General features: G+C 53.9%; 1 protein-coding gene across 3 annotated transcripts in view; it reads left to right on the top strand.

Moving 5' to 3' along the window:
* Positions 1-14,538, top strand: part of NTNG2 (netrin G2) — a 48,999-nt gene that overhangs the window by 13,327 nt on the left and 21,134 nt on the right. For all 3 annotated transcript variants that reach the window (XM_018917683.3, XM_009093403.4, XM_050981087.1), the window contains exon 3: positions 9,298-9,941. In XM_018917683.3, coding sequence (XP_018773228.1) covers positions 9,298-9,941 — 644 coding nt within the window. The remainder of the gene's footprint in view (positions 1-9,297; positions 9,942-14,538) is intronic.

Here is a 14,538-nt window from a genome sequence, read left to right as displayed (position 1 = left end):
CTCCTGAGATGTTCTCCAGGTTCCAGTCACAGCTGTGCACTGGGAAAAGCCTACAGCCCATTTGGGGGACAGGGGAATCAGTGCAAAAAGACTGGACCTGGCCAGGCAGATCCCATGTCCCTCAGAGGAGGGTAGAGACCTTCACCTGGGCTCCCAGGGAAGGGGATTTGTGGGGCTCTCTGGCATAAGAGGGGCCTTGTGTTTCTCCTCATCCTCTCTGTGCTCCCAGCCCTCTCTGCAGTGAGTTATGCCACTTGCCAGCTGTTGGAAATAATCACTGTAAATTAATTACGGTTGTTTCACCCCTCTGATCCCTCCCAGCCCATGAACAGAGGGAAAATTAATTGTCAGAGAGTATTTCCAGCTCTCTAAGAGTCCCACCCTGGCCACTGGCAGGTTACAGTTTATGCCCTAGAGCATGAGATTTAATTACTCACAAATGTTATTTTTGATCATAAAATCACCTTGTCTTGTCATAAATCCAGATAGAGCAGTTGAACCCTCAGATCAGCAGCAGCAAGAGTGAAAAGACCCTGAAATGTCATTAGGATGAGCCTGTGTTTTCTCCTGGGTGAATGCAATTCTGTTTGGGAAGCAGCATCACGTCCTGGAGTGATTATTGGAAGAAAAGCCAAGGAAGTCTCCCAAAACACACATCACTCAGGGTGGCCCTTGTCAGAAATTTGTGTTGCAGAAAATAGGTTGAACTCTGTGTCACTGGGGAGGTTAAGGGTGGTTGGCACTGGAGCTGGCTCAGGCACCTTCCCTGCTCAGGGGGTGATTTCCCTGTGCTGACCCACACCAGAGCAAACCCAGCAGGGCAGTGGAGATCCCTGTGGAGCCCTGGCAGTGAGGAAAGCCAGGGCAGGGGATGGAAGGGAAGTGAAGCCTCACAGCTCAATCTCAGCATGAGCTGGGGGCACTCAGCCGAGTGTAAATCAGGAAAGGAAATGTTGGGAAGGTCATCTCAGCTCCACCCTGCAGCCTGTGGAGCCAGGGCATCCAGTGTGGTGCTGGGCAGGGGAAGGGAGAGGGGAAAATAAACCTTTGGGAGGAATGTGCTCCAGAACATCCACAGGACAGGCAGGCATGGAGTGGGCTGGCTGTGGTTCCCTCTGCAGCTTGGGGACCACCAGCCCTCCACGTGACAGGGAAAGGGAGGCTGCAGGACACCTGCAGTGGCACTCTCCACAGTGAGGACATTAGCAGGGCAGGAGGGATCAGGTGCACATGGAGATTTTGCTGATCCCTTTGTTTTTTGCAGGATTTGGAGGAAATTTGATACCAATTTCAGGTCTCAGTTGCAGCGCGAGGAAACGCGAGGACTTTGTGAACCTCATCTGCTGCCCTTGAGCAGAAATTCAAAGGCAGAGTTGTAGGTGTCCTGAGGGAAGCAGAAGGGCCTTGGGTGTCCTGAGGGAAGCAGAAGGGCCTTGGGTGTCCCAAGGGAAGCAGAAGGGCCTTGGGTGTCCCGAGGGAAGCAGAAGGGCCTTGGGTGTCCTGAGGGAAGCAGAAGGGCCTTGGGTGTCCCGAGGGAAGCAGAAGGGCCTTGGGTGTCCGAGGGAAGCAGAAGGGCCTTGGGTGTCCCGAGGGAAGCAGAAGGGCCTTGGGTGTCCTGAGGGAAGCAGAAGGGCCTTGGTGTCCCGAGGGAAGCAGAAGGGCCTTGGGTGTCCTGAGGGAAGCAGAAGGGCCTTGGGTGTCCCGAGGGAAGCAGAAGGGCCTTGGGTGTCCTGAGGGAAGCAGAAGGGCCTTGGGTGTCCCAAGGGAAGCAGAAGGGCCTTGGGTGTCCCGAGGGAAGCAGAAGGGCCTTGGGTGTCCTGAGGGAAGCAGAAGGGCCTTGGGTGTCCCGAGGGAAGCAGAAGGGCCTTGGGTGTCCCGAGGGAAGCAGAAGGGCCTTGGGTGTCCCGAGGGAAGCAGAAGGGCCTTGGGTGTCCCGAGGGAAGCAGAAGGGCCTTGGGTGTCCCGAGGGAAGCAGAAGGGCCTTGGGATGCTCCTGAGAGCTCCTTAAGCATCCCAGCTGGATGTGGTGGGGGCTGCAGAGGGAATTGGGGGAGGTGGAGGTTCAGTCCAAGGTTTCCTTCATCACAAGCAGTCCCAGGAGGGAGGGAAGGAGGTTCCTGCTTTTCCTGGCTGCTTTTCCTGATAGACTCTTTGGGGGTCTATCAAACAGCTCCCAGTCCCAATTAGTGCCAGATCTTGCAGGAGAGCCTGGAGACACCCAAGGTCTGAGAGGTCTCTGGTTGGGTTTGAGAGCCAGTTCTTAGAGGGAAAAAAACACTCCAGAAGAAAGTGCCCAAGAGAAACCCACACTACAGCACTGATCTTTGTGCTGAAGAAACACTTTTAATTTTTCCCCCTTTAATAAAAATCTTCCTATAATGCACCAAGGACTTCCAACCCCCCCACCCCAATTTAAAAAAATACAAAATTTTGTTTTCCAAAACTCATCCAAGTTGATGAGACCTTGTCATTACTCTTATTAGGAGACTGTAATTAAAAACAAGTTGTCCCAGGGTGCTCTAGGTTTTGGCAGAGGCCTTGGCTTAAACACAATTCCATCAAGCAGAAGAGATCCCCAAAAGCAAAGGAAGTCCAGGACAGTTCTCAAGACACCATTAAACAAATCACACCAGGTATGAGCTGTGATTGAGCATCCTTGGCTGAGCATACAAACTCTCACATCAGCTACTCATTTCTCCTTGCTCAAATCTTATTGGGGTTTTTCCCCTTTAATATTATTATTAATATTATTATTATTATTTTTCTTCACTGTGCAGCTAGTGGTTGCAATTGCTTTCCAGCTTCCCTTTGGCATGGAGATCTAAAAGCTGCAGTCTTAATTCTGTGCTGCTTTCACTATTCCCAACAGATGTCTAGTTTGTTTAAAATATTCAACAGCCTAATGATTAATCAAGAAATTGCACCTACAAAAATATATAATTTTCTGACATGAAGCTTAAAAATTGTATTATCTGCTAGGAAAAAAAAAAAACCAACAAACCAGGAACTTTTGCTCTCATTCAGAGCCCTAAAAACCACCTGGGCTTTATAAACTGAGGCCTTTTGCTGTGGCTGGTTTCCCCCATCCCCCCTTCCCAGCAAGGTGGGGAGCAGCTTCTCTGCAGCATCCTGGATTCCTGTCACCCTGCTTTGTCAGACCAATATCTTGTTTCTTAAGAAATCCTCCTCAAGGAGCAAGTCTCTGCTGTCACCTTCAGAAAATCCCTTTTGCAGCATTTCTGCCCAGAACTGACTCCAGGCACCAAGAGGGGACAAAACCCAAGGGCTGGGTCAGCAGGCACCAGGGCAGGGACACAATTCCAGCTCATGGGACCCTCCTGAGTGCACCTGGAGCAGGGCAACCCCCAGTGTCACCCCAGGCTGGGGATGAAGCACTGGGAGCAGCCCTACAAGGAGGATTCAGAGCCCCAGGATCTGGAGAGGGTCTACAGGAAAGATGGGGAGGGCTTTTAATTATGAATTGTAGTGTTAGGACAAGGGAGAATGGCTTTAAACTAAAAGAGGGCAGATTCAGATTAGCTGTAGGGAAGAAAACTTTTATAAAGAGTGTGATAAAATACAGGCATGGTAAAACCACAAAGGTGATGGATGTCTCATCTGTGGAAACATTCGAGGTCAGGCTGGAGGGGGCTTTGAGCAGCCTGAGCTAGCAGAAGGTGTCCTTGCCCATGGCAGGGGGTTGGACCAGATGACCTTTAAAGGTCCCTTCCAACCCAAACCATTCTGTGCTTTGGCTCACAGAGGCACAACCTTACCATGGTGCCATTTTTTAGGACACCGTGTCCTCAGCGAGGCTCTCACAGTTTGTCCCCTGGAGATTTGCCCTTTTGGACTGAGCTGGGGTTAAGCAAGGCTGCAAAAACCCCAAAAAGTGCCCAACCAGAAGAGCTGGAGAGGCTGAAATCTGCAATGTTTAGTTGCTGTGAGGACACTCACGACTGATTTAATAGCGTGAGACTCAAAGTGAACTGGTTTATTTTAAGCTCACTGAGACCAAGTTTGCCTGGCTAATGCATCCTGACTTTTAGATTGAAGACTTAAATATCTCAAGACTTTGGACAGATTCTTTGGAGGACACAGAGCTTGGAGGAGGAAACCAGATTCAAAAATAATACCTGGAATTGTTTCAATAGTGCTATATCTGATCTTACCAGGACCAGGGGAGCAGCCAAAATGTGGCCATCTGTTTCCGCTCTCCCCTGCCCTCCTGGCTGACTCCAAACCACCCCCCCAGCAGAAAAGGCATCAAGCATCCCACAGAGGAAGGACAACTCAATAAACCTAACCCCAAAAAGGAACACTTCATTTTAGCAGAGGAAGCTGTAGTGGTGTGACTCACCCCGTGGCTTTTGAGGCTCTCCCCCAACTTGTCACTTGCAGGTTATTTTTGTGTTTGCCCTGTTACAACCATGCACCTCTTGAGCCATTTGCCTCCCCAGAGCATCAGGGTGGTTCAGGAGATCTTTGGGGGTGCTGCCTGCTGAGCTGAGCACGCTCCCAGGCTGGGATACACGGGAGCCAGCAGGGATTGTGCACCTCCATTCCCTGGGATGAGCACATGGCAGGGTTTTCATTCCTCTGCTCCCTGCTCCTGACCTGCCAGGACCCTCCCAGACAGGACATGAGGAGGGAGATTATGCTTGATCAGACTCAGCTGCTCCCCTCAGTGCTCCAGGGAAATCTGTCCTGCCTCCCATCCTGGCCAGCCTTTTGTCTGGGTAATGTTCCCTTAGTGTGGCTCCACCACAGAGCCCTTTGTTTAATTTGGCCCCTCCAAAGAAAGCTTTGGGAGACAGGAGCATCATCCACAGCCCTGGAGGTGGCCACTGTGGCCATGCTGGGCACAGCTCAAGGGGCAGATACCCAGTGAGATTCATCTCACACCAGCCCAAGGGAACAATACCCAGTGAGATTCATCTCACAGCAGCTCAAGGGGCAATACCCAGTGAGATTCATCTCACACCAGCCCAAGGGAACAATACCCAGTGAGATTCATCTCACAGCAGCTCAAGGGAACAATACCCAGTGAGATTCATCTCAGACCAGCTCAAGGGGCAAATACCCAGTGAGATTCATCACAGACCAGCTCAAGGGGCAAATACCCAGTGAGATTCATCTCAGACCAGCTCAAGGGGCAAATACCCAGTGAGATTCATCACAGACCAGCTCAAGGGGCAAATACCCAGTGAGACTCATCTCACACCAGCCCAAGGGGCCGATACCCAGTGAGATTCATCTCAGACCAGCCCAAGGGCTGTGCCTGCTGCACACAAGGACAGGAAGGCTCATGGAAAGGTCTCCCTTGCCAGGACAGCTCTGAGACCCAGACTCTGCTCAGGCAGAGCAGCAGGGCAGGTTTGTCAGGGAGTTTTCTGCTGCCATCCCAAGCCAGTCCTTCACCTGCTGCACCCTCCTTCAGACAAGTGGCAGAAATGGACCTCTGGGATGGTCTTTTCAGGGCTGTCATATGAAGCCATCTGTATGGCCACATTGAGAGGAGGACCACACTGCCACACAATATGTTCCCTCAGCACAGGAAACACACTCAGAGCCCCCAGCACTTCAGCTGAGGGGGATTTTTCTGCCTTTTCCCTCAGCCACCACTGTAAAGCTGAGCTGAGAGGCAGCTCCATCCCCCAGCAGGAAGCTGGGTCTCATTAGCAGAGAAAAACAATTCCTCTGAACGTGACAAGTCAGGAGAGCATATTAAATATGTCAATATCTCAGGGTTTTTTAATCCTTGCTCCAGAACAGCTTGTTGTGGCAGGAGAGGGCCCCCCAGCGTGGCTCAGAGCCCCAGCACAGCCCAGCTGGCATCTCCCCCTCTTTGAGGGGTTTGTGGGGTGCCCTCACTTCTTAACCTCACCCACCCCAAGCAAGCCTGAGCACTCCACTGATCTCCCTTGTTCAGTTATCACAGCTGCAAACAAAATAAATAAATAAATAGATAAATAAATAATCCATCTATTTGCTTTTAAAACACCAACCCAAGCACTTGCTTGTAAATGACCTCCCTGCTGCAGGGTGGGCACTCAGCAGCTCCAGTGCCAGCCCTTCATCCAGCACACACAGAGGTGGCAAAAGCCACACGTGGCCCAGGCTGAGGCTGTGACAGGAGGAACAAACCCCAGCACGGCTTTTGCAGCTTCCCTGCCAGGCAGGGGTGTGTCAGAGCAAGACTGGGCTGAAAACAGTTTGGGTTTTTGACCTGTTTTCTCATGTGCTGCTTTCCCTGGCAGCCTCGTGCACACCAACACAGACACAGCATGTGCTGTGCTGACAGGAGTCCCCTGTGTCCCCAGGGCTGCCTCCCCTGCACAGGAGCCTGGCTCTCACCTACACATCAGCCACTCATGCTTGGTTTTCCCCCTGTGCTGACAGAGCAGCCTCCTGCCTTATTTACCCTGTGCTGCTCACATGCTGCTCCAGACACAGAATATTTGTGTCCTCAGGAGTTTCTCAGGGCTCCTGGGTGCTGTGGCCTCCCCTGACTTTGCAAACAGCTGCTTGCCTCCATTGCACATCTCTGAGCTCTGAGGAAGCACCAAAGGCCTGTTTTACACACATGGAGTGGAGAAGCTCTAAGTAGTTTCCAAGACTTTTGGTGGCCTGGCAGGAGGTGGCAAAGCCCAGATTTTCCGAAGCACTTTGGAAGTCGGGCTCTCAGGTACAAAGTGGGGCTGTGAACATGGAAACTCAGAGGTTTCCATGTTCACAGCCCCAGCCAGATCCCCTCCTCTGCTGTGCCTGGCTGTGCCCAGGGCACCCCAAAAGCAGCTCACAGCTCTCAGACTCCAGCACATCCCTAGGTCAAAGCCAGCCATGGACACAGGAGCAGCCTCTTCCCTCACCTGCAGCAGCCAGACACACCCAGCCTGCTCAGATCCAGCCCTGCAGCTCACTCTGTGGAGCCTCCAGGTACCAGTATCAGCTGCCCACACCCTGGCACAGCCCTGGCACTGTAGGAAATCCCCAGGGCCAGGCAGAAACATGCTGATCCCCCCCACAGCACCTCCCCATGGCTCCCAACCATGCACAGAGCACCCACAAACCAAAGCACAGCACCCAGCTCAGCCTTACCTTGAAAGCTGCTGTGCTCAGGAGAGCCAGACCTCACCTCCAGGAGGCTCCTCACCTCCAGCCAGCAGCTCTGAGCAGCTCCAGCTGCTTTATCACCTCCTCCTCCTCCTCTGCCAGGTGCCTCTGCCTTCCTGAGCAGGGTCCCACAGCAGCAGAGCCCGCTGTCATACCAATCCCTCTCCCTCCCCAACCCTTTGGATTTTGATTCTGAGAGCGAGGCAAAGTGACAGCAAAGAGATGCTTCATATGCAAAAAAAAAACCCCAGATTTGCAGCGTGTTGCAGAGTTTTTTGTGGTCTGTACCCAGCAGAACACAGCCCTGCACAATCCCCAGGGCAGGGGTGACCCAGGTGCTCACTCCTGGAGGCAGAGGCTGCAGGGCAGTGATGCTGGGCTTTGACAAACATAACGGGTGAGCAATAAATGCATTGGCACAGCTGCCCACCCCCAGAACCTCAACATGACCTTGACACTGTGTCCTAGAGCAGCTCAGCATGAGGGCATGTGGAGGTTAAAGAGATCTTTTGTCCCTGCAAAACACACCAGGCTGGCTGTGCACTTGTGGGCACAATGGGATGGCTGGATGCTCTCTCCCACTGCTCAGGCCTGGAGGCAGAGGACATTGTCACCTGGGTGGGATGAGCCATCCTTCCCACCCCATTCCCTCTGGGCAGAAGCACAAATCTCTGCTCTCTCTGCTACTGCTCAGTTCTGTCCCAGCTTGGAGCTGGAGAAATTGGGTTTCCCTCCTCTAGCTGTGCTCAGAGGCACTGGGGGGATGGTGTGTCCCAGCCTTGTCAGCATCAGGAGCATGAGAGACAGGGGTGTGCTTGGGGCCATTCAGTTCCTCCAAGGCTGCAGGGATGAGCACAGCTTTCTGCAGGCTTGTAAATCAGCCAAGCTTAACCCAGGTTTCCCAGAGACCATCTCAGGGAAGGAGCTTTCTATGAAAACTGCCCCGTGCCAAATTGAAAAGCCCTTTCCCAAAGGGCCTTTCAGAGGAAACAGCTCAGCCGTTCTTAGAGCTGAGGCAAAGCCACATCTTTCTGCCTTAAATTCCCTCAGAACCAGCATCCTCCAGAGCCCCAGCACCCTCCAGCCCTGCTCAGCACTTCAGGCTTGACCCAAGCAGCCAACCCAGGGCCCGTGTGCCCACACTGCCCATGCTGTGCCCAGGCTTTGCTTTCCTCTCAGGTGACCTGTTGTGGTGTGATGTTATGGTTTGCCTCAGATACCCCGGGTTTCTCCCTGAAGATTTCTTTCCCCAGGGGTGTCAATCATCCCTCCTTTCCACACCCTGACCCCTGCTGAACGCTGTCTGTCAATCCTGGCATTCCAGAAGGGCGTTGAGTGATTGGCAGAATTCAAAAGATGCCCTCTACCCCTGGGGGGGCATTGGGCCATCCAGGTGTCCTCTGTCCCTTGAGACCTCCTCTCCTGTGCCTGGTTGGTGGTCCCTGTGTTCCTTCCCTCCTCCCCCCTCCCCTGGGTAAAAGGGTGAGCAAACCACACGGTTCAGGAGTTCTGTTGGAGCTGGTGCTGGGTTCAGAGGCTGTGGGCCAGAATAAAGGTCTAGATCCATACCCTCCATCAGAACCAACTCCTTTCCATCACCATGGCCTTAAAGCTTCTCCACAGAGGGAAACCTGAGGAGCAGACCCTGTTATGGGGGGAAGCTCCATCCTGCAGCCACCAGAGCTCCTGCACCCCTGGACTTGTCCCCACGTGCCCAGCTGGAGCCCCCAGCCAGCCAAAAGTGTCTGTGGGGTGAAACACCACCCAGCCATGGCCAAAAGTGTCTGTAGGGTGAAACACCACACAGCCATGGCCAAAAGTGTCCTTGGGGTGAAACACCACCCAGCCATGGCCAAAAGTGTCTCTGGGGTGAAACACCACCCAGCCATGGCCAAAAGTGTCCTTGGGGTGAAACACCACCCAGCCATGGCCAAAAGTGTCTGTGGGGTGAAACACCACCCAGCCATGGCCAAAAGTGTCCCTGGGGTGAAACACCACCCAGCCATGGCCAAAAGTGTCTCTGGGGTGAAACACCACACACCCAGCCAGCCAAAGGTGTCTCTGGGGTGAAACACCACAGTGCCACTGTTTGGTCAAGCAGCAAGGGCCAGACAAGCTCAGGCACATCCTGCCCAGCTGTATTGGTAACTACTCCAATAGTGACCGCTGTTGTTGTTCCAGGAGAACCCGTACCTGTGCAGCGACGAGTGCGACGCCTCCAACCCCGACCTGGCACACCCGCCCAAGCTGATGTTCGACAGCGAGGACGAGGGCCTAGCCACCTACTGGCAGAGCGTGACGTGGCGCCGGTACCCGGAGCCGCTGCTGGCCAACATCACCCTGTCCTGGAACAAGAGCATCGAGCTCACCGACGACATCGTCATCACCTTCGAGTACGGGCGCCCCACCATCATGATGCTGGAGAAGTCTCTGGACAATGGGAGGACTTGGCACCCCTACCAGTATTATGCAGATGACTGCATGGAGGCCTTCAGCATGCCAGCACGGAGGGTCCGGGACCTCTCCACCACCAGTGCCAACAGGGTCCTCTGCACCGAGGAGTATTCCCGCTGGGCGGGCTCCAAGAAGGAGAAGACCGTGCGGTTCGAGGTGCGGGACCGCTTCGCCATCTTCGCCGGCCCCGACCTCAAGAACATGGACAACCTGTACACCCGGCTGGAGAGCGCCAAAGGGCTCAAGGACTTCTTCACCGTCACCGACCTGCGCATGAGGCTGCTGAGGCCTGCCCTGGGCGGCACCTACGTGCAGAGGGAGAACTTGTACAAGTACTTCTACGCCGTCTCCAACATCGAAGTCACCGGCAGGTAACGGCTGCTGCGTTTCTCTGGGCGTCGCTCCTCGGCGGGATCCTTGCTGGAAAACCGAGCCATCAGCGTTTCTGCCGACCCAGAGAGAACCATTTCTCCCTCTGACACCCCTTCCTCCCAGGCAGGGCAGCAGATGTGTCCTTGCAGGGGCACTTGTAAGGCTGTGTCCTCCTGCAGCTGGTGTTGGGGGAGCTGGGACGTGGCTTGGATGGACTCTCAGGGTCTGAGCTCCCTCCAATCCCCTGTCCCAGCTGTGCAAACACAGCCAGCCTTTGCCCAGATGTCTCAGGGGTGATGATGGTGGATAGGGGGAGTGGGATGAGGCTCACTCCACCAAACTCCAGCTCCCTGCCAGTACAAGCAGGGTGGGTCATCCCCAGTTAGTCCTGCATGCCCTGATCAGCCCCAGCCCTGGCAGATGAAGTTTGGGGAAAGGGTAAACCCCCTGACACATCTGGGGCAGAGGAAGCAGGAGGGGGTTTGTTTCTCCTGGGTTTTGTTTTTCATTTCTCGATACGATGCCATATGTTACATTATGACATCAGCCGAAAAAGCAAAGTAAGGTGGAAAAGTGCCGAGATGGCTGATTTCCCATCCAGCTTGTGAGAGACTTACAGGAGAGAGGGGAAAAATCTCCCCATCACCCACCCCGTGCTAACAAGCATCACCACAGCGACAGAGGAGCCGTTTGTATCAGTTCCAAACAGTTTGCTTCTGAGACTTGCAAGTAGAAATGTTTGCAGGTGCCACCGAGGCTGGCTTTGAACAGGCTCCAAGGGGAAGGAAGCTGCAGTGAGGGATGGGAGAGCCCTTTCCACCGTCCAGGCAGGCAGGAGGCAGCGTTGAGGGTATTTGTCATGGTGTGGTGCCTGTCTGGGATGAGCAGCTGTGACTCTCAGCTGGGTTGGGGGCATTTTGGGGTGCCCACCGTGGGGGTTGCTCAGGGAGAGCCCTGGGGGGCTCAGGCATGTGGGCAGAGGAGTGGGAGAGCACCTCCACATGTGTCTGGTAAACTGGGACTCAATGTTTGATGTCAGTACTTGTGCAATGAGCTTTCGCTTCTAAGATCAGCTAAGATAACCAAGGACTTGTTACTGCTCCCACAGCAGCCTGGGGATGCTTGATGCTTCAAAGAGTTAAAATTCACTTCGTGTCCCGTGAACATCTTCCTCCTCTGAACCATTTACCTTTCCTTCCTGCCTTGGGCAGGATTTGGTGCTTCAGTACTTTGGACCTGATGCCATGCTGATGGGATTGTCCCCAAACCAGCACCTTGCTCTCAGCTCTCCTCCTCCCTCCTCCCCAGCACCCCCCCCCCCTCCCCCGCCAATCAGCTTTGGAATTCACTGGCCAAATTTAATACCATTTAATAGTAAGAGAGGTTGGTTCAAGACAGAAAATCCCTAAAAATTCTGTGCAAAGAGACATCTAGGGAAGGGGAGGAAAAACCCTTTCAAACACACCCGGGGCTGGAGCAGTCACAACCTCTCCGAGACATCCAAAATTCCACATCCCCCCCGAGGGCAGCTGGGGGCGGGGATGGCCGGGCTGCCAGCGCCCCGTGCGAGCTGCAATGCTGCTTTTTAGCCGGGGCCAAGACGAGACAGGTTGGGGTTTGTTGGCCGATCCCTGCCGGCCTCTCCCGGCGCTGGCGCGGTGCCGCCGTGGCCGCCTGCCCGCGGCTGCTGCAGCGCAGCGGCTCCGGCTCCGCTCCTGGCTCCGCTCCCCAAAAACTGCCCGACCGCATCCTCCTGGGCACACCCTGAGCAAACCCTGCAGGGCCGCCGCGAGGAGAGGGCTTTTCCTCCCCTGGGAGCAGGGAAAACTCTGAAATCTGCTTTTATCAGCCCAAACTCCCGAGTTCTGAGCTACAGTAAGATGCTGTTTGCACTGCTCCAGCTTGCTGGGCTGGTTCCCAGGAGAGAGGGATGCTCATCCTGGACAGGAAAGAGGTCAGTGCTGTCCTCTGCTGACTTTTCCAGCCCCCATGGGTGCAGGGCAGGGAAGGTGAGCAGCTGAGGAGCTGTGGATAAGTGGTGTATAAGATGGAGAAGCACCCTGTGAATTAACTCTGCTCCTGTGATTATTCCAGTCCCAGCAAGCAGGTTTTTGCACTGAAAAGCAATCTAATTCCAGCTGTAAGCAAAGCCAGTTACAGTGCAGGGACTAGAACCAAATTAAATCTAGTGTATGGCTCAACAAGGGATGGGTTATTGAGAGGAAGAGAGGAGAAATCAATGTGAGCCTGACAGGAGTGCTGTGCAGGGAAGGGGAGAGGCAGGGTGGGCAGGGATGGGGATGGACACACACTGCCTCTTCCTCTTCCAGCAGGAAAGTGCCTAGATAAACTGGGGTGGTGTTAGGGATCTACTACAGCGGGCATGGAAACAAGAGGGAAGATGATTGTGAGGAAATGAGGGGCCAAGGGCAAAACACAGCCAGAAAATTCCACCTGGGGAGCAGTGAGCAGCCCCAGAGGCTGAAGGAGCTGTGCCTGGCCACAGTGTGGGGCAGTGTGTGCCCTCAGTGTGTGGCATTGCCTGTGTCCCTGCACCACACTGGGATTTTGGCAGTGCCCTCAGAGTGATGAGGCACTTGGCAGCTCATTTCCAGCTGGAGTTCATGGTCAAGGGAAAACACTTTGCCCTCAGAGCAGACCACGAGTCCAGGTGGTTTTTTGTGCTGCAGCCTTACCTGGTGGGTTCAGAGCTTTCTGTGATCCCCTCAGTCCATGTGCTCCTGGCCCCCGTCCTTCATGCCCCATCTTCACACCAAGGAAAACCCCTCACCACCACCTCCCAGAGCTTTTAGGAAAAGCAGAAAGAGCACAAAGGACATGAGGACAAGGGGAAAGAGTTTTCTGCCTTCTCCTGTCCTGTAGGCCAGAGGATCTGGTGAATCCTGGGGGCCACTGCTTCATTCCTGGCATTGGGCAGTGGGCTGCTCCCTCAGGATCTCCTCTGCATCTCCTCCTCCCACAGCCCCAGCCAGGTCCATCTCTCTGTTCATGGCTGACAGTTTATTTTTACTCTCTTTCTTCTCAGTATCTTCTTCTTTTCTTATTTTTTTCCCCCTCTTTCTTCTCCCATCCTGTCCCTATTGATCTGCAGAGTAACTGGAGATGCAGAAGAGTCAGGACAGGAATAGACACAAGCAAGCCCTTGGTCTGTGTGCTGTGTGTGTGCCAGGCAGGCTGGGGAAGGGAAGTGGAAGGACTTTTCCCCACAGATCTCTCTATTCACTGCTTCATTTTCTCCTCGGTGCAGCAGTGAGCTCAGGCACGGGTGAATGAGCTTTCCCTGGCTGGCAGGGCTGTGGTGAGAGCCACGGGTTCTGCTTCCATGGCACTCAGGGTCTCTCTGGAGTAATTTCCTCCCCTTCAGAACGTCAGTCAGTGCCGTGCTCAGCAGGGCACGCTCCATCACGCAGACATTAATAAGCTGTAATTGAAGTTAATGTGCCATGGCCAGGACATGTGGATCCAGTTAGGAGAAATCAGATTGAGCAGAAGTCAATCAATTTTAGGCTGGTTATTAGGATTTCTCCCCTCTGTCCTGCCCTGCCCCAGTGAGTGCACTGTCTGTCTGTCTGCCTGTCCATCCTGCTGGTGATGAGCAGTCCCTGGAGGAAGGCAGGAGGATGGAGCACCCCTCATCACTGAGCAGCTCCATGGAGCAGAGCCTCCTCTCAGGCTCTGCTCAGGCTAAAGAGGCAATAACAAGATGAGGTTTCTAGTTTTGAAGTGGCATTTCCTTTCCTCACTTCACCAATTGCTCTTCTTAGGCTTTCCTTACACCAAAAAATTGAAGGGAAAGGCCTTTTGTGCTTCTCTGCTTCTTTCCCTGGTGTGTTCTCAGTGCAGTCTTGTGCATGGATGTTCTCCAGGAGGATTTTCTCTCCCCATGACTTGGAGAGTTTGTGCTGGTGGAGCAGAACAGCTTTGGCCAGGCTGTTATCCTGGTGCCAACAGCCAGGATCAGGCACTCCAGACCTGGAGGACCAAGGCCACCCCCAAAAGCACCTCCTGCAATAGAAGGAGCTGGAAATGGTCAGTGGTGCCCACATGGAGGTGTATTTTGAGATGTGGAGGTGATTGATGCTGCATTGCTGCTAAAGATGAATGAACTCCTGGTCACTGCCTCCCCCTCTCAATGAAGGCAGCTCAGTGCTCTTCCCCTGTGGCTGTAGCTCAGCTCAAACCAGGGGTGCCAGCACAAAGCACATCCTGGCTGCCCCTGAGCTGCTTTGCCCTGGCTGGACATTCCTTCTTCTGGCTCTGTTGTGGGAGACCTTCCAGCTGATCTTGACTTCTCCAGCAAAGCTGTCTTTAAATTGGAGAAAAGGTTTGGTCTGTAAAAAAGCCTCTTGTTGAGGGTCTCAGGTTTTGTGTGGTGGCTGGTGAACATCTCTCCCTGAGGAGCAGGGTGGGACCTGCACCAAAGGGGAGCAGGCAGGACCTGGGGTGAAGGATCTGTGAGAGCAGGGGCTTCTCCAGCTGAGCTTGCTCAATCCCAGTTCTGGGGTATCAGTCCCAAAATCCCAAAATAGCCACAGGTTCACCCAGACATCCCCCAAGAACAAGCCCAAACAGCCC

The sequence above is a fragment of the Serinus canaria genome, chromosome 17 (genome assembly GCF_022539315.1).
Source record: "Serinus canaria isolate serCan28SL12 chromosome 17, serCan2020, whole genome shotgun sequence".
In the NCBI taxonomy this organism is placed as follows: domain Eukaryota; kingdom Metazoa; phylum Chordata; class Aves; order Passeriformes; family Fringillidae; genus Serinus; species Serinus canaria.
Note: the sequence above shows the minus strand (reverse complement) of the source record. Positions and strands in the feature narration are given on the sequence as shown.